General features: G+C 45.4%; 1 protein-coding gene across 4 annotated transcripts in view; it reads left to right on the forward strand.

Moving 5' to 3' along the window:
- HDAC4 (histone deacetylase 4) overlaps positions 1–25680 on the forward strand; it is a 450554-nt gene that overhangs the window by 334287 nt on the left and 90587 nt on the right. For all 4 annotated transcript variants that reach the window (XM_030579819.1, XM_030579818.1, XM_030579820.1 and 1 more), the window contains 3 exons: positions 8672–8788; positions 8875–9073; positions 16863–17101. In XM_030579819.1, coding sequence (XP_030435679.1) covers positions 8672–8788; positions 8875–9073; positions 16863–17101 — 555 coding nt within the window. The remainder of the gene's footprint in view (positions 1–8671; positions 8789–8874; positions 9074–16862; positions 17102–25680) is intronic.

Consider the following 25680-nt stretch of genomic DNA (forward strand, 5'->3'; position numbering starts at 1 on the left):
TGCACCTGGAATTTTTTCACCTGTTCTATGATGTTATGGAAGAGAACAAGAATATAGTCTGTAAATTATGGTGCTGTCGTGATTTTAAAAGTAGGTATGATATGAACATTCGGTCCACTAGATCTTTGAGGCCACAGTCCACAGGTAACCTCACAATCCACTAATGGATGGCAAATATTTTTTGATTACCTATTGCACCAACTCTCTTGCTGTCAACAGATTTTAGAGTTTATTCTGTTAATTAAATCTTCCCTAGCCTCAACATTCACATCTTCCAAAAACTGGTCATGCCCTTCATTACCAATTCTTTTCTGTAAGCATTGGATATTTCATGATGGTAACAGAGCCATTCCTCCAAACTCTTCTGCCTGCATTTGTCAGCAGCTATCCAAATACAGTTAATTAAGACAGCGTTTTAAATGCAGATATTTCTTTTCAAATGAAGGCTGTTGTATACATCAGGAAATAGTATTACCCGATTAATGCTTGCTTCCACGTGTCTTGTAAAAGGTCAGTGTAATGCACAAACTGGACTCCAATTTCTGTATTACCCTGAATGATAGACTCTCTCTGGTAAATCAGACCCATTTCCACTTGTAAATTGTAAATAATCAACAATTTCTGAGCAGTTAGTCTTCTCCATTGTGATAGTTTCACATTTACCTGAGTGTTCGGTTTTAAATGCGAAATGTGTATATTTGCCCATCAGTTGGTCAGAGATTCACCTCTCGACCCATACCAAATGGGAAAACTGATCATTTTTATATTATTTAAATTAAATTACTTGCCTCAAATGTAGAAAACATACAGCTCCATTCTGTTCACAGTAGATAAATAGCATTTATTTTTTAAATATTGTGTTAAATGTAATGTTTTTCCACCTGTGCAAGGCTATTTGACGTTCACTGACATTTTAGTTCATATTCAGCTTTAAAAGGTGCTGCCGGATTAGACAAAAACTGTAGATGCTGGGTTTGTGCTACTCTCTGTATTTCCACAGCATTTATGTACAACTCCTAGACAGATTCAGTATATTTAAGATGATGATAATGGAACTGAAATTTTGTGTGCGCAATTAGTTTCAAGCTGTTGTGTTTTTCATTCAGTTGTGCTTAATAGAAATAAACCCGCTGAGACTATCTGAAGCACAACTAAATGGGGATTTGACTGTTTAAAGTGTAAATTGATGTAATTTTGTTACTTTTATAAGATCAGTACCCTGTAAAAGTCAAGAAGAGATTTCAGTACCTCACCTACAGTACATACCTTATTTTCAGCATGTGGTGCAGTAACATTATGTTCACGCTTTAAAGCAAAATTGCCAAGTGTTCAAAATCCCCCTGGCAAATAAGTGAGTGGAAACACAAACAAGTTCTTTACAATTTTGCTTTGGTGTTAGTGTGTGTGCCAGTGGAAATATTTAACTGCAGAGAAATTATCGATGACAAGACCTTTGTGATAGAACTGATCTTCAACAGGTTTTTAATAATTATTGTTGACAAGATTGCGAATACACAGGAGGATACTTTAGAAATGAAAAGAACCTCACTGGCAAATTGAACTTAGCTTGAGCATATGTAAGAACTAGATGACTTTACTACTTTATCATGTGAATAAATGGCAGGACAGTAAAGGGAATGACTAACTGACTAATGTCAAATTAAACCATTTATTTGGAAATGCAGAGTCTTTGGCTGTAAAGATGGCAAATGTAGTCTTGTAAAGGTATCATTGCTACACTTGTCTATGATCCTCTCTCACAGGAATAGCTTTAATGTTACCGTATTCAGCAATTCCAGTTTCACTCTTCATTTTTCTTTAGAGAATATTTGTATATAGAAGACTTGCTTTTCAATAGTAAATGTTAAACTATTTTCTAATCAGGGCTTCAGACACTTTTCAATAACTACAGTTAATATTTGAAATAAATATTTGAGTTCATATTTGTAAGCAATCACTGCTGTGAAATTAAAAATGACTTTTACACTTCCGTGGTGCCACATTAGCTGGCTATAACGTATTCATCTCAGTTAATTTCACATTCTTCGAGAGAGATGTCCCTGTGGGTGCTCCACTCCAGGTGTCGGTGCGCCCCTGCGCCTTTGATCGGAGATTTCTGCAGCAGTACTCATACCAGCCACGCATGCACAGAGCATGCCCCTCCACCTCCCGCTCTGAGTATACCTCTTAGTGAGCATGCGCGGCCAGTTCCCTCAGTTCCTTCTCTACTGTCCCCGGCTTGAGACGGAGCTCAGCAGACTCGTTAAAGAATTTCTTTCCTCATCTTAAAATAACTTGTAGTTAACTAGTTCTTCTTAGTTAGCTGTTAGTTAGTGTTACTTACGTTTTTTCTACTGTTCAAAAAAAATAAAAAAATAAAAATAAATAAAAATATTTTTCTCTCAGCTGCAGCCGCTTCCGACATGCCTGGCTCCACAGGCTTTAAGCGCTGCTCGTCCTGTAAGGAACCTATTCCTCTTTCGGATGGACACTCACAGTGCATAAAATGCTTGGGGGGACCCACATTCCCCAAAAATGTGCCCATTGCACTAAACTAAGCTCCAGAGCGAGAAAAGACAGGGAGCTAAAACTTAAACTCATGCTACTTCAAAAATCCTTAGGGTCAGCCTCAGACCCTGGCGTGGACTCTGCCTCCGCTCCCTACTACAGCTCCCCTGCTTCAAAAAGGCCAAGAAAACAGCAAAAAGAGGGCACCTTCTGTCAAACTCAAAGGAAATCCTCAGACACAGGCCTTCTCCAGTCAGATCTACTATTTCTTTACCTGTGCTTCCCCGTTTGAGCACTTTCGACGAGCCGGGCTCCTCAGGCACCGTGCCAAACCCGCCTGTGGCTGCAGCAGCAGCAGCGCAAAGCTCCGGTGCCGAGGCTTCAGGCTTCCAGTTGCCTGCCTCAATCATGGCACCCATCGGCACCGCGTTCATCACTGTGCCAACAGACCAGGGCCTCCCTGAGTCAGAGCAGCCTGCTATTAATAGCACAGCACCAGCATTGATGGCGCTGTCTGGCACTGAGCCAAGACTCAGAACACCAGTGCAGATCCAGTTTCCCTCACAGCAATTAGATCATCTTCAGCCTTCACCTTCAGCTGCCTCAGCGCTGCAGTTCACCCTGTGAAGTGATCTCTTAGTGTCACCTATGCTGCAGTCACCCCTGCTTAAGGAATGCTTCTCCCCTATGGATGATTCAGGGTCTGAGCAGCCTTCCTCCAATGAGGAGGAACCTGAAATACAGGGTGATTTTTTCAATGTATGCAGACTCCCATCCTCGGACCCCTGTCACCCATGGGCACAGGAACATTACCTTAGCCTATCCTCAAGATCCTGCCTCCTGGTGTGTGAACCCATGGATGGTACCACCTATGCCCTTCCCACCACCATGACAGTATTGGGCCCCATGGGCATCTTTTCCTCGGCAGCACACCCGCTACTCCACTTCGATGATGCACGGCACTTGCTTAGCACCATCAGATGAATGTCCAAACGATATGACACACTTGGCAGCACTCTCCCACTTGCAGGATCAATCAACTCCTTCTCCTGACCCAGTAGCGACTGAAGTAACGCCAGAAGAAGACTTACTTCCCTCCCCTCAAACGTCTTCAGATGATTTTTCGAAATTCCAGAATCTTTTTAAAAGGGTTGCCAGCGAGCTTAGAATTTGATTTAGAGTAAGTTCCCTGACCAACAACATGAGTTAACGGACATCCTGCAACCCTCTTCTTCGTCCAGAGTGGCATTACCAATCAATGCAGCCCTTCTTGAACCCGCTAAGTCCATCTGGCAGGCTCCAACCACAAGCCAGCCTACCTGCAAACAAGCGGACCGTAAATACTTCATTCTCTCTAAGGGCTCCGAATTCCTTTTCTCACATCCTGCACCAAACTCCCTAGTAGTGGACGCAGCCAGCCAAAGGAACAAACAGTATTTCCACTCCACCCCAACCAACAAGAAAAGCAAACCCTTGGACCTCCTTGGCCACAAAGTGTATGCCTCTTCAACTTACAATTTCGAATTGCCAATTATACTGCAGTTCTTGCAAAGTATGACCACAGAAACTATAACAAGTTCATGGACTTTATTGAAGACGTTCCAGATCAAAAGAAACAGCAATTCACAGCTCTAGTCTCCGAGGGCCAGATCATATCATGCACGGCTCTTCAAGCAGCTCCGGATGCAGCCAATACCGCAGCAAGATCTACCGCTACTGCAGTGGTCATGCGCCGAGGTTCATGGCTCTCCTCTTCCTTTTTTCCTCGCGAGGTTCAAAGTACTATAGAGGATCTTCCTTTCAATTAAACTCTTTGCTTCAACCATGAATGATGATCTTCACTCAATGAAGGATTCACGGGCAACCCTCCGGTCTTTAGGAATCCAAACCCATACGACCAGAAGGCAACAGTACAGATATCAGCCTTACCACCGTCCACGCTACCCTCCATATACACAGCATTTCAATAGATCTCAGGAATAACAACAGCAACACCAATGCCAGAGATCCAGATATCAGCGTCGTCGCCCCAATTCTTCCAGGGCACCTCAACTTCCTCCAACTAATAAGCAGATTTGAACCTTTGGTTGAGGGTCTCGAAAACATCGTCTCGACTTCAGCGTATGCACCGCCTACAGCTATCTTTGGACACCGCCTAAGGCTATTTTTTCACCAATGGCAGGACATTATCACCGACAAGTGGGTTCTAGAGATCGTCACAACTGGGTATTCCATCCCCTTCCTCTCCTTACCTCCCACCCACCCTCCCTCCCCATCCCTCTTCAGGGACCCCTCTCACAAGCTACCCCTCTGGCAAGAAGAGCAACATCTCCTTCAACTGGGGGCTATAGAATTCGTGTCTGAATCCCACTAGGGGAAAGGATTCTACTCCCATTATTTCTTAACAGAAAAGAAAACTGGAGGATTGCAACCGATCCTCGACCTCAGGCGGCTCAACAAATTTATCAAAAAGCAGAAGTTCAAGATGGTTACTCTCACTACCATAATTCCAGCCGTGGAGCAGGGCGATTGGTTTTCAGCCCTCAACCTACAAGATGCCTATTTTCACGTCACTATACATCCGGCCCAGAGACATTTCCTTCGTTTTACCCTCGGCTCAATACACTTCCAATACAGCGTTCTACCCTTCAACCTTTCCGCTGCCATCCCCCCCACCCCACCCCCCGAGTTTTCTCCAAGCTCCTAGCGGTAGTAACTGCCTGCCTCAAGAGAAAAGAGGTCATAATATTCCCTTACCTCAACGATTGCCTTCTCAAGGCCTCCACATTCGACGAAGCTCTCCACTTCACACAACTCACCATTGATTGCTTCCTATCTCTGGGCCTGGAAATAAACAGAAACCAATCCACTTTACGTCCTATCCAACACCTGGAGTTTATAGGAGTGGACCTTGACTCCAGAACGGGACTGGCATCTCTCCCACCTGACCGATTCAATACCATAAAACTGCTGGCTACAAAACTTCGCAACAGCCCCCAGGTCACCGCCTGAGACTGCCTCCAACTACTAGGGCACATGACCTCATGTACCTTCGTGGTCCAAAATGCACATCTCTACATGAGGTGCTTCCAAGCTTGGCTGGCCACAGTTTACAAACTAAACATGCACTCGCTAAACAAACCTCTGGCCATACCTTTCCGAGTCAAAGACTCTCTCCTATGGTGGACAGTCCCCTCCAACCTCTGCTCTGGAGTCCCATTCCTCCAGACCTCCCCAACTCTGATAATGGCTACTGACGCATCTCTCACAGGCTGGGGTGCCCACATCTCTCACCAAACAGTCCATGGGCTATGGTCTCCCTCCGAGACCTCCCTGCACATAAACGTTCTAGAACTTCGAGCCATACAAAATGCCTGCTGCCACTTCCTGCCACTAATCAAGAATCAGCACGTACGCATAATGACAGACAATATTGCCTGCATGTTCTACATAAACAGGCAAGGAGGGACTCGCTCCCACTCTGTTTGCTCAGAGGCCATAAAACTCTGGAATTGGTGCCTTGCGAACCACATCCGCATATCAGCTGCCTGTCTCCCCGGGGTGATGAATACCACTGCAGACGAGTTAAGCAGACGTTTTCCCTGGGAGCATGAATGGAAGATAGACAAGGGAATCATTTACAACATATTTCACACTTGGGGTCACCCAACCATAGACCTCTTTGCAACTGTGAAAAACACGAAATGCCTGAAACTTTGCTCCAGGGTGGGACTGGGCAAACACTCCCTCGGAGACACATTCATGATCCCATGGCACCGGGACTTATTCTATGCATTTCCCCTAATACACTTCTCAACAGGGTCCTCATAAAGATACAAATGGACCTTGCCAGGGTGATCTTGATTGCACCTTCATGGCCGAGGCAACCGTGGTTCCCTTTCCTCACCAGAATTTCAATTCGACCACCGATGTCGCTGCCTCTCATCCCGAACCTTTTATCGCAGCAACACGGCCGGCTTCTTCACCCCAATCTCTCCATGCTTCATCTCAAAGCCTGATACCTGCATAGTTCTCCCAAAATGAACTAGCTTGCTCTGACCAAGTTCAAATAGTGCTCCTACACAGCAGACTACAGTCTACCAGTGCCACCTGTCTTTGAAAGTGGAAGCGATTCACAGAATGGTGTTCAACTAAACAACTTTCTCCTACAGCCACACCCCTCCTCCGCATACTAGACTACCTATTTGACATTAAGCCGGCCTTTCTTTCAGCTCCATCAGAGTCCACTTAGCTGCCATCACAGCCTTTCATGATACAATCGACAATACTTCGCTCATCCCATCACCAAGCGTTTCCTTAAGGGATTCCAAACCCTATATCTAGATATTAAGCCACCTACCCCTCTGTGGGATCTTCACTTAGTATTGTCCTGTCTAACTCATCAACCCTTTGAGCCCTTAGCCACCTGCGTCCTATTACACCTCTCGATGAAAACAGCCTTTTTGGTGGCGATTACCTCCGCCAGACGGGCAGGAGAAATAGCAGCCCTCATGGCAGATCCACCATATACGCTCTTTTTCAAGGACAAGGTTACCCTGAGGCTACACCCCAAATTCCTTCCAAAAGTTCACGCCTCATTCCACATTAATGAGGCAATACATCTACCAACTTTCTTCCCAGAACGACATGCAAACTCTTTCGAAGCCACAATACACACGTTGGATCTGCGCAAGGCCTTGTCCTTCTATTTGGACAGAACCCAACCCTTCAGAAACTATTCTAGACTTTTTGTCTCCATCGCGGAGCGCTCCAAAGGCATGCCTATCTCTACCCAGAGACGTATGTTTGAAAACTGGATCTCCGATTGCATACGACTCTATCGGATAAAAAACGTTATACCTCCAGCATCCATCAGAACCCATTCCACTAGACCTGTATCTACCTCTGTAGCCTTCTTACGTAAAGTGCCATTGACTGACATTTGTAAAGCAGCCATTGGTCCTCTGAACACACATTTGTTAAACACTATGCCCTTACTCAGGGCCCTCTCTCTGACCCACGATTAGGCAGAGCAGTATTATCTACTGCATTCCTACCAGATCCGAAGTCCCTACCTCCTTGAGACACACTGCTTCTAAGTCACCTGGAGTGGAACACCCACAGGGACATCTCTCGAAGAAGAAGAGGAGGTTACTCACCCTGTGCAGTAATTGCCATTCTTCGAGATGAGTTTCCCTGTGGGTGCTCCACTACCCACCCTCCTCCCCTCTACTTCGGAGTTGGAGGGAACCGGCCGCTCATGCTCACTAATTGGTATACTCAGAGCTGGTGGGGGGCAGGCTCTATGCATGCGTGACCAGTACAAGTACTGCTGCAGAAATCTCCGATCAAAGGCTCAGGGGTGCACTAACACCTGGAGTGGAGCATCCACAGGGACACTCATCTCGAAGAACGTCAGTTACTGCGCATGGTGAGTATCCTCCTCTTCCTTCCCTGAAAATCAAGAAATATCCACCTAAGAGGAAGATCTAGGCTCTTTAATGGAGCTTTACCTTGTGTTTAAACAACAACTTGATAGTGACTGATGCATTTCATACTGTCTTTGGCCTGGTGATGAGAACATCCATCCTGTGTAATGTAAAGTTTGTTTGTTAAAACCACCTTTTTTAGCCGTGTACTTTAAGGGACAAATGAGCCATGGAGGCTCTCTTGATATATGAACCGATGTTTCCTGCACAAAGGGTTAAAGGAACAGGATTCTGGCGGGGATGCACAGATGATCCCCACTCCCTCTCCAGGGTCATGTAGAGCAGTTTGTGGGAGTGGGAAGGGTGTTCCAGGGTGTGAAAAGAAACCATTGCTGCATGGATCTCCCAGTTCTCTGCCCATGTTAGGGCTATGAATGGGTTAAAGGCTACTGTAGCCATTCAGTTGGATTAACCCTTTCAGAGCAGCTCTGCTACCTTTGTGAATGCACCCAGTGCTTATCCCATCTACTTGGACTGAGTACTAGGCACAGATTAGCCCCTACATTCAGAATCTTTTGGTATCAGAAGTGAAGTTGTTTGCCTTTTATTTTTCGTCATTCCCTTTTCTGCTTCATACTCAAGATGGTTCATGAATTAGGCAGACTATAAATGTAGCTCCTGATTATTCTCTTTACATTATCTGATTGTCACAGTTTTCTTAATTCAATTTCCAGACCAGCCTGGCTCACAGACTAGCGAATCGTGAAGGCTCAGTAACACAGCTTCCTCTCTACACATCTCCTTCCTTGCCCAACATAACGTTAGGACTGCCCGCAACTGGACCTGCCAGTGTAAGTGATGTTTAATGTTGTCTTTGGGGTTGTGGTTTCATTGACTCATTCATAAGCTGAATACTTTACCAGTTGTATATTTGCAGGCGGGATCAGGACAGCAAGATGCCGAGAGACTTGCTATTCCAACCCTACAACAGCGGCTTTCCTTATTTCCTGGCACCCATCTCACTCCTTACTTGAGCTCTACGACTTTGGAAAGGGATGGGGGAACTTCACACAACTCTCTTCTGCAGCACATGGTTTTACTGGAACAACCAACTGCACAAACTCCCTTAGTCACAGGTGAGCTTACCAAAGCTTGTGTGCAAAGGCTAAGATAATCCAGCTCCTAACTGGGAGAGTGGTACAATCCATTTCAATTTATTGCAGTCTTCTTCATGAAAGGAATAAGGGAATACCAGTTATCTCTGAAATCATATATGTTTATGACGTGGAGCATGTATTGTTGATGTCATGGGCACCTACAGTATTGGAAAAGATCTGTGATTGACCAAATTACACATCTGTAAGAGGTGGGAGAAGGCTAACATCAATATCATTTTGGCAGGATTAAGATAAACTAGTTTATAAATATCATTATAAATATAAATTTATTAGTATTTTAATAGTAGAACCCTACCCAGTTTGATCAAAGGAACAGTGAGAAGGTATTTTCTTAGGGAATGTTTTTTTTTAAATTTACTGTGTTTAGTGTTTACAATTACTGCATAGCTGCTATCCTTCTTATAAAACCCAAAGCATGTGTTTTCATTATAAAATGTAATATGAAAAGCACAGTCGGTCTAATAATAATTCTTTTTCTTCAAGAGGTGTTCATGTCCATTCCAGTCAGGTATGTGTGCGCACACATGCACAGTGGCCAGAAGATTTTTCCCCTAGCAGCATCTCTCAGGTCTGCCTGGGCTCCCCTTAGAGTCGTTCCTTCATGGCGCTCAATATAGAGGCCTGCTGACCCGCCACCTCCTCAGTTCCTTCTTACTGCCAGTGATAATTGGCTGGAAGGTCCCACAGCCCTTGCTTAGCAAGCGCGTTCCACAGTTACCTGTATATAATTACCTTAGTATCTGTTATTAGTATTAGAGTTCTTAGTATAGAGTTGTTGGGGGTTATCCCCCCCACATTCTGCCTCCCTGGGCTTTAAAAACTGTGTGGCCTGTGCGAAGTACAAGCCAAACAGCGATCCACACTCCTCGTGTTTGCGGTGCCTAGGGGAGGATCTCCAAAAGGATCACAGGAAGATCTGCCACGAGTTCTGCCCTAGAACTCTTAAAGAAAGGGAAGAGCAGCTTAAGGTGATCCTCATGGAGGCAACTCTATGTCCCAACTCTGACCTGGGCTCAGTAGACCCAGCTCCTAACGCATCGTCTTCAACACGGAGTGCCTCAGCACCGTTGTCAAGCTCACACCAAGAAAGGATTCGTCCCAGTATGCTCAGCACCGACACGACACCTCACGAGGCCTGGTTGAGAGCAGGCACCGATCCCGCTCACTGGTGCCTCAGAAGAAAAAGAAGCCGGACAGTCACTCACCTCCAGCTAAATCCAGAGAAGTGAGACTCCAGGCAGGCCACAGCTCCGGCTCCCCTACTGGGGCCGTGTCCACTCCTGCCCAGTCGAGGCGGTTGAGTCCAGGGCCCCCACGGTCGCCGGTCCCTACACAGCAGCTCCAGCTCCCATTGATGCTGAAGGCTTATCAAGCCACCCAGGACCTCCTGCAGCTTATGGCACTGTTTTCACCCCCAAGGAGGGAAAAACCTCCAGTGCCAGTGGACCCACCCTGCTCCCTGGAGCAGTCAAGAAGGAAGCCAGCTATGATGTCCAAGTGCTCCCCCTCTCCATGTCCCTCAGCACCAGCCCAGTCAGACAGAGAGCCTACCCACTCCCCGAGCTCTCGACTCTCGAGGCACCGAGGCTCAGCACCTCTGTGGTCTTCAGTCTCGGAGACCTTGGAGTCAGAGTCCGACTTCTATCGCTCCAGGAGAAGTAGGAGCCATAGATTGAGGTCGGGGAGAGACAGGAGGGAGCCCCAGGCATGGCCTCCGCAGTGACAGACTCCACCACAGTGGCCCTGCTGGACCCCCTGGGCCTTTCACCAAGGCCAGGGAGGGACCCAAGGTCACCGTTCCGCGGTGTCTTCTGTGGCCTCAGCCACCTTCATCCCACCATCGGCTATGCAGCTTCTCTCGACGCCTGCCCACACATCAACACCTCTGGCAGCGGCATCAGATTCAGCACCGACCTCGGCACTGCTGTTGCGCCAGACTTCCACGCCAGCACCATTGTCGAAGCTGACTATGGTGCATGCACCGATGACAGCGATGGGCTCTCCATCTTCATCGTCACCAGCTGCATCGACAGTTCCTCCCATCGTACTGTTGGCGGCACCAACACTGGGTTTGGCGTCTGCAGCCCCAGCACCACTGAACGCACCATTGACACTGACACTGCCCCGAGAGTCGAGGGACCCCCTGGGGCGGATGGCAGGGAGCATCCACTCCTTATAAGTGCGTTCTCTTCATCGTCACCTGATGAAGCATTGGCAGGTACAGCCATAGCCCTGGCACTTGGACACAACACTGCTCAGGGTCTGGGCATTAAGGCTGAGGAGGCTGATCCCGTGGTGGACATCCTCGCCCCTTCAGGACCTTCCCATATTGCCCTACCACTCATTAAAACCATTGTGGACGCGAGCAAGGCCTGTGGCAGACCCCAGCTTCCTTGCCACCCACTGCCAAGCGCAACGAGAGGCGTTATTTCTTGCCCTCCAGAGGGTTTGAACATTTATACTCCCACCCACCCTCTGACTCTCTTCTTCTGGACGCTGCTAACCAGCGTGAGAGACAGGGCTTCCAAGGGCTTCTCTCCTGTACACCTTTCCACCCATACCGCTCGTTCACAAGGTGCTGCTCAAGATCCACAGAGATTGAGGTCGAGTCATACTGATAGCACTGACCTGGCCCAACATCACTAGTACACATCCCTCCTAGACATGGCCATGGGAGCCCTGATTACCTTGCTGCTGTCCGCAGACCTTCTCTCACATGATCATGGATGTCTCCAACATCTGAACCTCCAGTTGCTCCATCTCACAGCGTGGAAGCTCCATGGTTAAATCTGTTGGTGCTTTCCTGTTCAGACTAGATCAGACAGGTCCTCCTTGGCAATAGGAACCCCTCTATGAGAGCCCCATACCTTGCCAAGTGGAAGAGATTTTCAGTCTGGTTGGCACAGCGCCATTCGTCCCTGGCGCTAGCTTCAGTGCCACACATTCTGGACTGCCTCCTCCAGCTGAAGCAGGAGGGCCTCTTGTTGTTTTTTTTATAAGAGCGCGCTTAGCCACCATCTCGGCCTTCCACCTGGGCATACAGGGCCACTCGGTATTTGCTAACCCCATGGTCAGCCAATTCCTAAAGGGGCTCGACAGGTTATACCCTCATGTCGGTCAGCTGGTCCCTGTCTGGGACCTCAGCTTGGTCCTTTCTAGGCTCATGGGGGCCCTCCATTGAGCCTTTAGCAACGTGCTCTCTGCTCTACCTCTTTTACAAGGTGGCGTTTCTCGTAGCAATAACCTCGGCCAGGAGGGTGTCTGAGCTCAGGGCCTTAATATCAGAGCCTCCTTACACCGTGTTCTATAAGGACAAGATGCAGCTCAGGCCTCACCCGGCTTTCCTCCCGAAGGTGGTGTCACAGTTTCACATCAACCAGGACATCTTCCTCCCTGTTTTCTACCCTAAGCCTCATACCAGCCGCAGGCAGCAGAGAGTCCGCTCTCTGGATGTCTGCAGGGCACTGGCCTTTTACATCGAGAGAATGAAACGATTCAAAAAATCGATCCAATTGTTCATGGCAGTGGCAGACAGGATGAAATGTCAGTCTGTTTCATCCCAACACATCTCCTCGTGAATAGTGTCCTGTATCTGTGAGTGCTACAACTTGGCAGGTGTCCCAACACGTCTGATCACTGTGCACTCCACCAGGGTGCAGACTTCATCTACAGAGTTCCTGGCCCAGGTTCCCACCCAGGAAATCTGGAGAGCGGCGACATGGTCCTCTATACACACTTTCACCACATGCTATGCGATTCCCTAGCAGGCCAGAGACAATGCAGCCTTTGGACGAGCAGTGCTTCAATCAGTGGACAACTCGGACCTCAACCTAAACTTTGGCTTGTGAGTCACCTGATTGGAATGGACATGAACAAGCACTTGAAGAAGAAAAATCGGTTACTCACTTTTGTAAATGTCATTCTTCGAAATGTGTTGTTTGTGTCCATTCCAGTACCCTCCTCCTTCCGCTCTGTCGGAGTAGCTGGTAAGAAGGAACTGAAGGGGTGACGGGTCGGCAAGGCTCTATATTTAGCACCATGAAAGTGCAACTCCAAGGGGTGCCCAGGCCGACCCGACAGATGCTGCTAGGGGAAAAATCGTCCGGCCACCTTGCAAGTGTGTGTGCACACACCTGATTGGAGTGGACATGAACAACACCTCTTGAAGAACAACACTTACGAGAAAGTGGGTAACCATTTTGTCTTTCAATTGTAACTAAATCTGTTAAATTTCAAAAGATAATAAATTAGTGGTGTTTCACATTTATTATTAAGATTTCAAAAACTGTCCATAATCCCTTTGAATCTGGGCCTTGTGTTGTACTCTCAAAATTATCCAGTTGTTTGTAGTTGATTGGAGAGACATATTTGCTCTAAGAGTAAATAGAAAGCAGTGGCCACCTCTGAGTTATGTTTCTGGTCTATGCTTTCCAATATCGGGCTAAGGTGGAAGATGCAAGAAAGCGTTCAGTGGTACTTAAATTGCTGAGAGACTTTTTTATTTTATATCTTGGATGATGCTTAAATTTGAAAAGCAAAATCCTTAAGGGTGCTGATCATCAATACCTCACATCGAAGTCTCAGGATTTGGCCCCTTATAGACAGTGTTCTACATTCTAATCCCCGTAACTCCCAATGTGTCAGAATATTATGTGTGGGGAAGCTGAGGCAGAGATAGTGATTTGCCTAGTGCTTCAGAGGGAATCAATTTAACAAAATTTAGTAGTATATACGTGTTTTATGGAGCTTAATGTACTTTTTTATGATTATCAACATCTGAACACAGAATTCTAAATTAGAATGTACTGTTGCTGTATATGTACGTCCTTGATATTCTACCTGTGTAGAACAAACAGGTGATTTCCTATTTTGGCGTTAATGCTATTTTCTCCTTTTCCACATATCCTTTCCCCAGCCCCGTCTCTGTCTTGAGCTGCTCAGCGGGAGGTTTTGGTTCTAAGTACTTGGCAATTCTTTTTCTCAGGCAGGTGTGTCAATTGTAACAATGGGCCTTCAATATATCTTGCTGCTCTTGGGGCAGGCTGAGCTGTTTCCAGTGACTAGATATCCAATCTGTTCAGTTCCTAGAATTCTGCAGGAGATGGGATACCATCTGCTACAGAGCAGGAGGACAGGGAACCCTCTCATTTCTCCCTCCAGAGTTCCTTAACTTTACTGCAGTTTGGACTCAAGGCATTTTTAATCACTTGGCTCCAATTTTTGCTGGATTTTAGTTTTGTTCAGTTTTTCTGAAGTGCTGCTATGACTCTTCCTTGCTGATGGCCTGACCACCATTCAAAAATGACACATCTTGGCCAGAAGAAAAGTCTGTCGTGCTCTACCAGAGTAAAGCAAAATAAATGGTTCCCCTTTGGAACTGGGGGAAAGTCTCCTATGTGGTGGACAGGGTTTTCTTTGAAGCTGCTAGATCTCCCTCCCTCCCCCAGCCGCACCCTTTCTCTCCCCCTCCACCGCAACACAGATATCACCAAAGATCACAGCATTCCTTCTCAGCCATTGTTCAGGAGCAGCACCTCAATACCCAGCAAGCCAAAACTGAGTTTGCAAAAGCTTCCAAAGCCCCTTTCAGACTGGCTGCCAGGTCTGCTGTGTCCGCACATGTCTCTAAGACTATGCTCCCTGCAATCCCTTCCAGATAGCAGAAGGAGGAGAATCCCTCTGAGTCATTAGGAGGATCACGTTCTCCTCTCTGCACAGGCAAGTGGACCCAGAAGCATCAGTTGGTGCCAGAGGCAGCAGCCTGCTCTTGTGTTGGTCACTGGCAATGCATGACACCGGTGCCTGTTAGATTTCGGGTGGGATTTAAGGTGTAGTGTTTTCCTTAAGTCCTACATAGCCTGTGACTTACCCAACTTGAGTGCCTCTATCTCCATGCCATATTGCTGCAGCTCTCATCGGCATGACTGCTTAAGCCTGGATCGTCCTTGATTTAAAACAGTGATTTTCAACCTTTTGCCATTTGCAGACCCCGAAAAACTTTCGCATGGAGGTTTGCATCCTCCTGAAAATCGTAGAGGGGGGGACCACTAGTTGAAACCACTGATTTTAAAGACAAGGGGAGTTAGCAGTAGAGTGTTCTCCAGTGAGGCCCTCTGCTGAGTCTGGAAGTGAAAGATCTGTGAGGGAGAGGAGTGGAGAAGAGGCCAGAGCAAGCAGTAAGCAAGGGGAAAGAGTGAAGGATAAGCCGATGGTGTCCAGGCGCTGTGATGGTGTACTGTGTTAAGGGCAGTCTTTATGCCCCTAGAAGCTGTCTACATTTTTCTACTGCCCATGCTCAATTTTCAAATAGTTATATTGATGTTGCATCAAAAGCAGCAGCATTTAAAATAAAACAAAGGCATTGGTCCTCTGTTCAGACTGTTTATTTCAAGTTTTATACTTAGGCTGTTTTTGATGTAATTTTTTAACAAGTGCCATTAGATATTTTACAGTATAAATGTGCGTATATTTTCCACTTCTCATAAGAAAATAACTGAAAGAATTTTGCTAATATCTTCCAAAAACATTCGCTGTTGGGCAAAAACCAAGTATGAACGTTTCCACACAAAAAGGTGACTATTTCATGAAGGTGTGTGTGAATACATGGGATGACAATGGAAATCCCTTTACATGTTTAACCACACCAGCCTGCCCCATAGTAATTCACTTTTTTTGTCCTAACTGCAGTAATGGTGCTAGGTATTTATAGTTCTGATGTTCTTGAAATGCTTCAGGGGAATGATTTAGCAACTGTAAGTCCATAAGTAATGCAGAATAGCATGAAGCTGTCCAAAATGCCGATGAATTCCAAGATTTTTATATAACCTTAAATAATATTTACCAGGAAGTCCTGGCATTAATTTCATCAGCACTATTACTGCTAAATATTAGTTTAAACTAAAAACTATAAATATGTATTTTAAACATCTTCCCCACCTCCTAAAATATACAGTGGTCAGTCTTAAAATTTTTGCCTTAGTTAACTATATAACATTAACTCAATATTCACTCCATTCCGTGTTCCATGTATACAAAATACTGAGGTGACCATATTTATCTATCAGAGGCAAAGTTGACTAGATTGACAGGGCAACCACTGTATTTAATGCTCATGGAAAGTGCTGGGTTTACCATACTGGAAGTTGTCAGCTCCAGTTTATTCTATAGAGTAGGTACAGCACAGCAGTGGCAATGCAAGCTTTCCAAGTGGGTGTAACCCTGGTCTGGGGTGAGAAGGTAGTTCCATCTCCATGCCTCTTCTGCCCCTAGCGTTTCTACTGAGAGTGCCCAAAAGAGTGAGTGGATATCAGTTCTGATGTATTGTGATGACACTTTTTCACTTGGAACTAGGCTTAAAACTCTGTCATTTCACATAGTTCAGCTATCAGATTTTAACTCCTTGTAGATTCCAGCAACATGGTCTTAACTCAAACAGCGATCTAGAGATAAAAGGCTTCAGCTTCATATCTCACTGTTAATTCCCAGACCTGGTATAAATTCTGTGGAAGCTCTAAAATATATACATATATCACAGGAGTATTTCAAACATTCTTTTTTCTAATGGTAACTGCTTACTTTCTGTTCTTGTTTACTTTTTAAGGGATGATACTTCAGCTGCAAATGACAAGGTGGTTGGTTTTAACAATATGTATATTATTGTCACCATCGGAGTACTCAATAGCCATTTTCTCCCTTCCTTTCTTCCTTTTTTTCTTCTCTGCTGTTTTTTCCTCCATATTATCTTCAGACTGGTATCTTTCAGGCTTGGGGCCACTGCCCCTCCATGCACAGTCTCTGGTTGGCGCAGATCGGGTCTCCCCCTCAATACACAAACTCCGACAACACCGCCCCTTGGGGCGCACGCAGTCTGCTCCCCTTCCCCAGAATGCCCAGGCCCTCCAGCAGTTAGTGATCCAGCAACAGCATCAACAGTTCCTGGAGAAACACAAACAGCAATTCCAGCAACAGCAGCTTCACATTAACAAGGTAGGCACGCTGATTGTAAATGCTTTCTTGCTCATGCAATTTTAATGCAGCCTTTAGCTAACGTTCCTATTTAATGGTTTCTCTCACTGTAATGTGTATGGCCTCTAACAATATAATCAATTGTTCTTCATCCTTAGATCTCTTTTTCATAATTTTGTGAAATATATTAGGCTACATACAGTGGTTTATTCATATCATCATCTAGGTAAGAAATGATACCTCTGATGCAGATGCTGGGAAAGGAAGTACGATATAAGCTAATGGTTTTCCAATCATATTTTCAAAACTCTTTTTGTGGTGCCGTTCATCCACATCAGCATCTTATCCAGTTTTAGAGAGGAGATCGTAGAATGCTCTCAAGGAATATAGGGAAAAATGGATATATTGTACCCAATTTTGCTTGAAGAAGGAGGAGAAAGAGTGTAGTATAAAGCAGTGTAATAAAATACAAGGAAAGTTAAAGATTCCATTGATGATAAACTAAAAATTAATTGGGGAAGGGCTGTTTCTAGTCCAGAGGATCTTCAGATTTGTTTAAAGTTTGCTCACCAGGATAATCTTCTGAGAGAGTAATGGGACAGAGCACTTGAGTGGGAGCCAGGAATTCCTGACTTCCATTCCCAGCTTCAATGCAGACACCCCCACCTCCCGCCTATGGTGTTGGACACATCATTTATCTTCTCTGCCTCCATTTCCCCATCTGAAAATGGGGATTTCTAGCCCAAAGAGGTTTTGTGGGTATTCATTAGTTAATAGTTATAAAGTGCTTTGAAGATGGAAAGTGCTATCTGTGTTTAAGTATTATCTCGCTTTCCATGAACAGCAGATAAGTATACATGTGTTGCACAAAGCTGTTCATCAGTACACAAATATTGCATTCACTTTGCAGGTCAAATAGATTATGGTGTACAGATAGAAGAGGTTATTTCAACTTGTTGTGAAGGTATGTTTCTTCAAAGACAAAATGGTTCACATAAGTGAGGATAGAATCTGAATTTAAAACTTGTCCTTTAAACACATGGGGGAAGATCTCAACTGGTGTAACTGGAGCTATGGCAATTTACCCCAGCTGCTAATCTGCCCCACTTCTTGGAAGGTAAAGTCAGCTGCTAATCATTACAATAAAAAGAAATCTGCTCCGAGGGGGGGATAGATCATAAGTATTTATAATTATTTTTAGCTCTGTTCTAACCAGCATACTTGTACTAGTATTAAAAAACAAAACAAAACAAAGAAAAAACTCAAGGACCCCCAGATGTGATTTTTAAAAAATCCCCACATACTGACAGATTCTGAAAGAAAACTCAGACTGCCAGTTTGCTTTTCAGAGTGCTGTGGTTCCATTTCGGGTGGACATTACTCCAAATATTTTCACTGTTCCAGTTATATGAGAAAATATAACTACTGGAAGCTGGATTAGCCTGCTTGAGTGGTGGCCCATATAAATTTTTTCCAGTAAAAGAGAGAATCACAATTTAAAGGAAGAAAACCCCCCAAACACTTTGTTTATAGAATAAAGCTAAGTCGGGCTGATTACACAAGCTACTGACGTCAATCTTGTACTTCTGGATATTTGCCACTACGCTACGCATGTGCCAGCCCTGGACTTCATTCAGTCTAGCATACTGATGTGGTGTGGAGCTGCTGTTGCTATGGAGATTTCCCTTACCTCACTCTAAACATGCTTTGTGTGGTGGAGTTCAAAATCAGGATTGCTGGAAGCAGGCAGTAGGTTCAGTTTCTTTGTTAGTAAGTAAATTACACTTCAGTGGCTTGTTTGTTTAGTTTTTTAAGACTTCCCTTGCCAACACTTGGAAGTGTCCAAAGACTTCACTGTGACGTACCTACTGGACTCATTGAGGCTTTCATTTAGACCTCCCAGGAGTTTGAAATGTGTGTGTGATATTGTACAGACTGATGCCTCTTTCAGTAGCCTGAACTCAGACCTAGTTAAAATTGTGATGTGTCATGTCCATGGAAAAAAGGGGGTGGGGGAGAGCTGAACTAGCTGACGGAGGACAATTTCCATTTGTTTTACTTGTTAAAGTAATGAGTTAAAATGCTTAACTTACTGTGTGTGTGGCAGTTTTATCCCATGGGATAATATCCAAATGTGGACATGGAAAAATTATTCTCAGAATGCTCAGATATGTAGCGTAGCAGCATAACTAAAAATCACGTAATGGATTATTGTCTTTTAATCATAGGCAGGGCTCATGGCACTCTATTTTCAGTTGCTTGTGGTTTTGCCAAACCTTTACCATTTGCTTTTAAATTTTCCATGTCAGATGTCTGCCTCGGGCTGAATTTTTTGGAAAATTTCTGCCAAAATAGTTCAGACTTTTCTGAGAACAAGGCTGGGGGAAAAGACGTGTTGCTGATGTTAAAAAATTCTGGCAACATTTTCTTTTAAAATTTCTAGTCCCTGCCCCCCCCTTTGGAGCAGGTACTTGAAATTTGAATGCAAGGTAGCTTCTGTGTCACGGGTGTGCCTTTTGCCATCCCCATGAAAATCCACCCAAATTTGACCAAGTTCAACTTTCAAAAATTTCAGTTTGCCCAGGCTCAGTGGAGACTTCTTAGAGTTTAGTTGCTCAAATCTCCAAAGATTCTGTCCTCACGGAGTGAGTTCTCACAGCTCCTAGTGATGACTGGCCTATACAGGTGCCATCCCATCTGAAGACATGCCATCCCTCACAGCTCCTAGCACTGACTGAACATGTGCCATCCCCACAGAGCAGCTGAGCATGCACCATCTCCTCACAGCTCCTAGATATGGAGAAGCAACGCTTGTGAATGCTCCATTCTAGGGGTACAGGGGCAAAGCCATGCTCTCCCTGTAATGACTGCTCAGAACCAGGGTGGTGCTGAGCACTGGAACTAAGAGCAGTGAGCCTGTCTCTGCTGTGATCTCAGTGAACCCATGGGGTGCCGAAGCAGAGAGGAGCAGGAAGCGGTATGATTGAAATGCGGAGGACACAAAAGCTAGGCTGGGGGAAGGGAAAAGAATAGCTTGAGGCAAGAAGTCTGGTGAGACTAGGACTGGAGGGGTGTCAAGGAGAAAGTAGACTTGCTGGATAAGGAGTCGGAGATTGATTGGGCGAGAAATCTGGGAAGAGCTGGTGAGACACACAAGGGCAGAGGATAGACTAGGAGCCTGTTGGAACAGGAAAACACTGAGCTCGAATGAGGAGCTGTGAGGAGACTGTGACTGGCTAGACAAAGAGACTAGGACTAGAAACCAGTGTGCAGGGGAAGGCAAACATATCTGACAAGGAGCTTGCGGTGTGGGGGAGAACTGGGATGTGTTCATCAAAGAGACTAGGACAAGGAGCCAGGGAAGGGTTTGATTGGGATAAGAACCGGGTAGGCTTGGTACACGGAGCTGGGATGGGATGAGTGGGGGAGACAGTTCAGACAAGAAACGTGGAGCAAGGATCTAGGACTGGCCAGGCATGGAGACTGGAACTGGGTTGAGAAGCAGAGTGGGAAGTAGAGTGGAAACTTGGTCTGGGTGGGCAAGGAAAGTGGGACTGGGAGAAGGAACCAGGGGTGGGAAAGAGACAGAATTTGGATAAAGACTAGTTGGGAGGGAGATGGGCAGAAGAGTCTGTACCCACTAGAGCTCACTCCCTTCCAGAGCCTAGAATGGAACCCAGGATTCCTTAATTTTTTTTATTCCTTCACCATCAGCAGATATCTGAAGCCCACTTGCAAACTGCCTGTCTGATCCCCCGCTAGTCTGATCCACATATTGGATGAGAGCCTGTTGCTGCTATCAGTTACCCTTTAGATCAAGTGGCAGAGGTCTTTGTGGTGGATCTAAAGGTTCCAGCCCTGCTGGTGATACCTGAAGGTGTCAATATGATGCCTATGATGGAATTTGTTTTTTCAGGGTTTTTTTTAAACTTAGGAAATTACACACAAAAACGTACATTAAAAGAACATTAAGGTTGCAAAGTCAAGCATTTAGAAGGTAGGAAATGCCAGAAATAAAGTTCACTGTGGAATTTTATTTCACCCACCTTATGCATATGCTACTCCTGAAAGAGTTCTGTGCCAAAAAATTAAAAATTCTGCGCACAGTATTTAAAAATTCTGCGTATTTTATTTGTCAAAATAAGACAATATAATCACATCATTTTTAATTATTTGCTGACAAGTATTTTGAAATAAATTACCAAAATAATTGAAAATAATATGATTATATTTTAATGGTGTTAGTGTGTTATTTTGAACAAAGAAAATATGCAGCATTTAATTTTTTTTAAATTTTTTGGTGCAGAATTCCCTCAAGAGTACCAGGGTTCATTGTGGTGCAACCTGGGTGCGGGCAGCTTGGTGGGGAGTCTGGGTATGGGGAGGGGGGAATCTGGATGCTCAGGGACCCAGTAGGGGGATCTGGGTGCAGGGGGAGTGGGACTCTCTAGGGGAGCTCAGGTGATTAGGGCTCAGTGGGGGGTATGGGAGCTGGGGGAGTGGGGCTTGGTGGGTCAGGGTGCAGCTGGTTGGGGCTCAGTGGGGGTGTGGGGGGCTCCCGATGCAGGGGGTGAAGCTTGGTGGGGTGAAGGTTCAGAGGGCTTGGTGGAGGGGTTCTGGGTGCAGGGGGTTCCTGATGCGGGGTGTTTGGTTGGGGGGTTCCAGTTGTGGGGAGGGGTCACTGTAGGGGGAGCTGCTGCCCCTGTTTATCCAATCCCCGTGCATCTGGGCCTTCCTCCCCGAGCCTATCCCCCCCACTCAGAACCCCCATCCCACTGAGCATCACCTCCTGCACCCAGCCCCCCCCGCAGTTTCCATCTGCATAATAGGGATAATACCTCACCCCCCATCACCTCAAAGGAGTAGCTCTCCTGCTGACATAGCTCTGTGCACATGAACGCTTATGACAGTGTAACTCATGCTGCTCGGGGGTGGAATATTCACGCCACTGGGTGACGTACATTTTGCCAACATAGGCTGTAGTGTAGACATAACCTTAGGTTGGCTTAACTACACTTCTAGAGGTGTGAATTTTTTACATTCCTGAGAGAAGTAGCTCTGTCAGTGTAAGTTTCCGGTGTAGACCAGCACTAAGACTTGACTTAATAGGCTACAACCGTTGTCTAAAGCAGTTTCTCACCCTTGAAGTCTTTCTGCAGAGCTTGTTGGTTTTCAGTCAATCCAGTATCCGTGCCTTCATGAATCACCGCTCTCTGCCAATAGCATCCTCAGTGAAATGGTTTTCTCCTTGCACCCCTTGTTATAGTCCAGTAGACCTTTGAAATGCATTCCTGTTGGTTTTCCCCTGGTGTACTGCCGCCATATTGTGCTCACATTTCTCCCCCACCCCCATCAACTTGTTTTCCCTATTGACTTTGCATGCCAGTATAGCTCCCATTGTTTTTGGCTCACAACGCTTAATCTGCCTACCAGAGAGAGATCACTACTTCGCCTCTGGACTGAAAGAAACCTGTTTCTCCCTTTGTTTGGTTACAGACTTTAAAGCCTAATATTAATATGTATATATAATTCCTCATGTAGTGTTAGTACATAAATGTCACAGTGATATTAGTGACCCGTGTGTCACCAGCTTCCATCTGATTCCTCAGATGATATACTTTATAGATAGATAGATTCTGTGACAGCAATGTGTGGGGTGTAGTGAGTTTGTCAGGAGTGGTAGGAGTTGCTGACAGAACAGGAAACCCTTGTACGGAGGGGCTCTTAGGGTCACAGTCACATGGACTCCCAAACACTTGGGATCTGAGATTGCAAAGTGAGTGTGACCGCTGGAGGAACAAGCTTACTAGCAGCACTTGACTAAGTGTAGGGCAGCACAAATCTTGGTGTTTATTTTTGTAGTTGTGGTACAAATCACCAAACGCAACTTTTCTCTCCCATAGTAGCTAAAATACTTGACTTCAGCTTCACTGGGAACCAGGAGGAAGGCGTCTGATATTGTAAGATGCAATTTATGGGTATGTCAGAAAGAGGCTTGGCAAACAGGAAACCCAGACAAGAACAAATCTGTCACTCATTTCCTTCTGGGTTTTTACTGCCAAATGGTTGTTTCCTTGCGGACGCTGAATGAAGCGGGGCGACGAAGGAGTGACAAGATTATGGCGATCAACAGATGGCTTAGGGAGTGGTGTTATAAGGAGGGCTTTGGGATGTACGGTCACTGGGAAGCGTTTGCGGATAGACGACTGTTCGCTCAGGATGGACTTCATCTAAGCAAGGAGGGAAATAGAATTCTAGGATGGAGGCTCGCCGACCTCATCAAGAGAGCTTTAAACTAGGAAGTTGGGGGAGATGGTTGGGAGATGTTCGGGAGATCTCCACGCCGGAATATAACCTGGGGAGGAAAGTAAACAAAGTGAGAGGGGATACCCTTGCGGTCCCAAGATTTGATCCAAGGAGGAATAGTGGAGTAGAAACCAGAGTAACGGGTGATGCTGGTGGTAAAAGGTCTCTGCACGACGGGGGAAAGAATGTCACTGACGCCAAACGCCGAAAATTAAAAGGTCTGTACACTAATGCAAGGAGCCTAGGTAACAAGATGGAGGAACTGGAGTTACTGGTGCAGGAAGTGAAACCAGATATTATAGGGATAACTGAAACCTGGTGGAATAGTACTCATGACTGGAGCACGGGTATTGAAGGCTATGTGCTGTTTAGAAAAGACAGGAAGAAAGGCAAAGGTGGTGGAGTAGCCTTGTACATTAATGATTAAATTAACTGTAGCGAAATAAGAAGTGATGGAATGGATAAGACAGAGTCTGTCTGGGCAAAAATCACACTGGGTAAAAAAGCAACTAGAGCTTCCCCTGAGATAGTGCTTGGCGTGTGCTACAGACCGCCAGGATCTGATTGGGATATGGATAGAGACCTCTTTAATGTCTTTAATGAAGTAAACACAAAGGGGAAATGTGTGATTATGGGGGACTTCAACTTCCCAGATATAGACTGGAGGACGAGTACTTGCAAAAATAATAGGGGTCAGATTTTTCTGGATGTGATAGCGGATGGATTTCTTCATCAAGTAGTTGAAGTACCTACGAGAGGAGATGCCATTTTAGATTTGGTGTTGGTGAGCAGTGAGGACCTCGTAGAAGAAATGGTGGTAGGGGACAACCTTGGTTCGAGTGATCATGAGCTGATTCAGTTCAAACTAGATGGAAGGATAAACAAATGTAGATCTGGGATTAGGGTTTTTGACTTCTCGAGGGCTAATTTTAAAGAGTTAAGGAAATTAGTTAGGGAAGTGGATTGGACAGAGGAATTAGTGGATTTAAATGCGGAGGAGGCCTGGAATTACTTTAAGTCGCAGCTGCGGAGACTGTCGGAAGCCTGCATCCCAAGAAAGGGGAAAAAAAACATGGGCAGGAGTTGTAGGCCAAACTGGATGAGCAAGCAACTCAGAGAGTGGATTAGACAAAAGCAGAAAGCTTACAGGGAGTGGAAGAAAGGCAGGATCAGTAAGGAAAGCTACCTTGGTGAGGTCAGAACATGTAGGGATAAAGTGAGGAAGGCTAAAACCCGCATTGAACTGGACCTTGCAAAGGGAATCGAAACCAATAGTAAAAGGTTCTACAGCCACATAAATAAGAAGAAAACAAAGAAAGAAGAAGTGGGGCCGCTATACACTGAGGATGGAATGGAGGTTAAGGATAACCTAGGCATGGCCCAACATCTAAACAAGTACTTTGCTTCAGTTTTTAATAAGACTAGTGAGGAACTTTGCGATGATGGAGGGATGATAAACGGGAATGTGGATATGGAAGTGGATATTACCGCAACTGAGGTAGAGGCCGTACTTGAACAGCTCAATGGGACGAAGTCGGAGGGCCCGGACAATCTCCATCCGAGGATATTAAAGGAACTGGCGCGTGAAATTGCGAGCCTGTTAGCGAGAATTTTTAAGCAATCGATAAACTCGGGGGTTGTGCCGTATGACTGGAGGATTGCTAATGTAGTTCCTATTTTTAAGAAAGGGAATAAAAGTGATCCGGGTAATTATGGGCCTGTTAGCTTGACGTCTGTAGTATGCAAGGTCTTGGAAAAATTTTTAAGGGAGAAAGTAGTTAAGGACATAGAGGTCAATGGTAATTGGGACGAGTTGCAACACGGATTTAGTAAAGGTAGATCGTGTCAAACCAATCTGATCTCCTTCTTTGAGAAGATGACGGATTACTTAGATAAAGGAAATGCGGTAGATATAATTTACCTAGATTTCAGTAAGGCGTTCGACACGGTTCCGCACGGGGAACTGTTAGTCAAATTGGAAAAGATGGGAATGAATATGAAAGTTGTAAGGTGGATAAGGAACTGGTTAAAGGGGAGACTCCAGAGGGTCGTATTGAAAGGTGAATTGTCAGGCTGGAAGGAGGTCACTAGTGGAGTCCCTCAAGGATCGGTTTTGGGACCGATCTTATTTAACCTTTTTATTACTGACCTTGGCACAAAGAGCGGGAATGTGCTAATAAAGTTTGCGGATGACACGAAGCTGGGGGGTATTGCTAACACGGAGAAGGACAGGGATACTATTCAGGAAGATCTGAACCACCTTGTAAACTGGAGTAATAGAAATAGGATGAAAT

Source organism: Gopherus evgoodei, chromosome 11 (assembly GCF_007399415.2).
Source record: "Gopherus evgoodei ecotype Sinaloan lineage chromosome 11, rGopEvg1_v1.p, whole genome shotgun sequence".
Taxonomy (NCBI): Eukaryota; Metazoa; Chordata; order Testudines; family Testudinidae; genus Gopherus; species Gopherus evgoodei.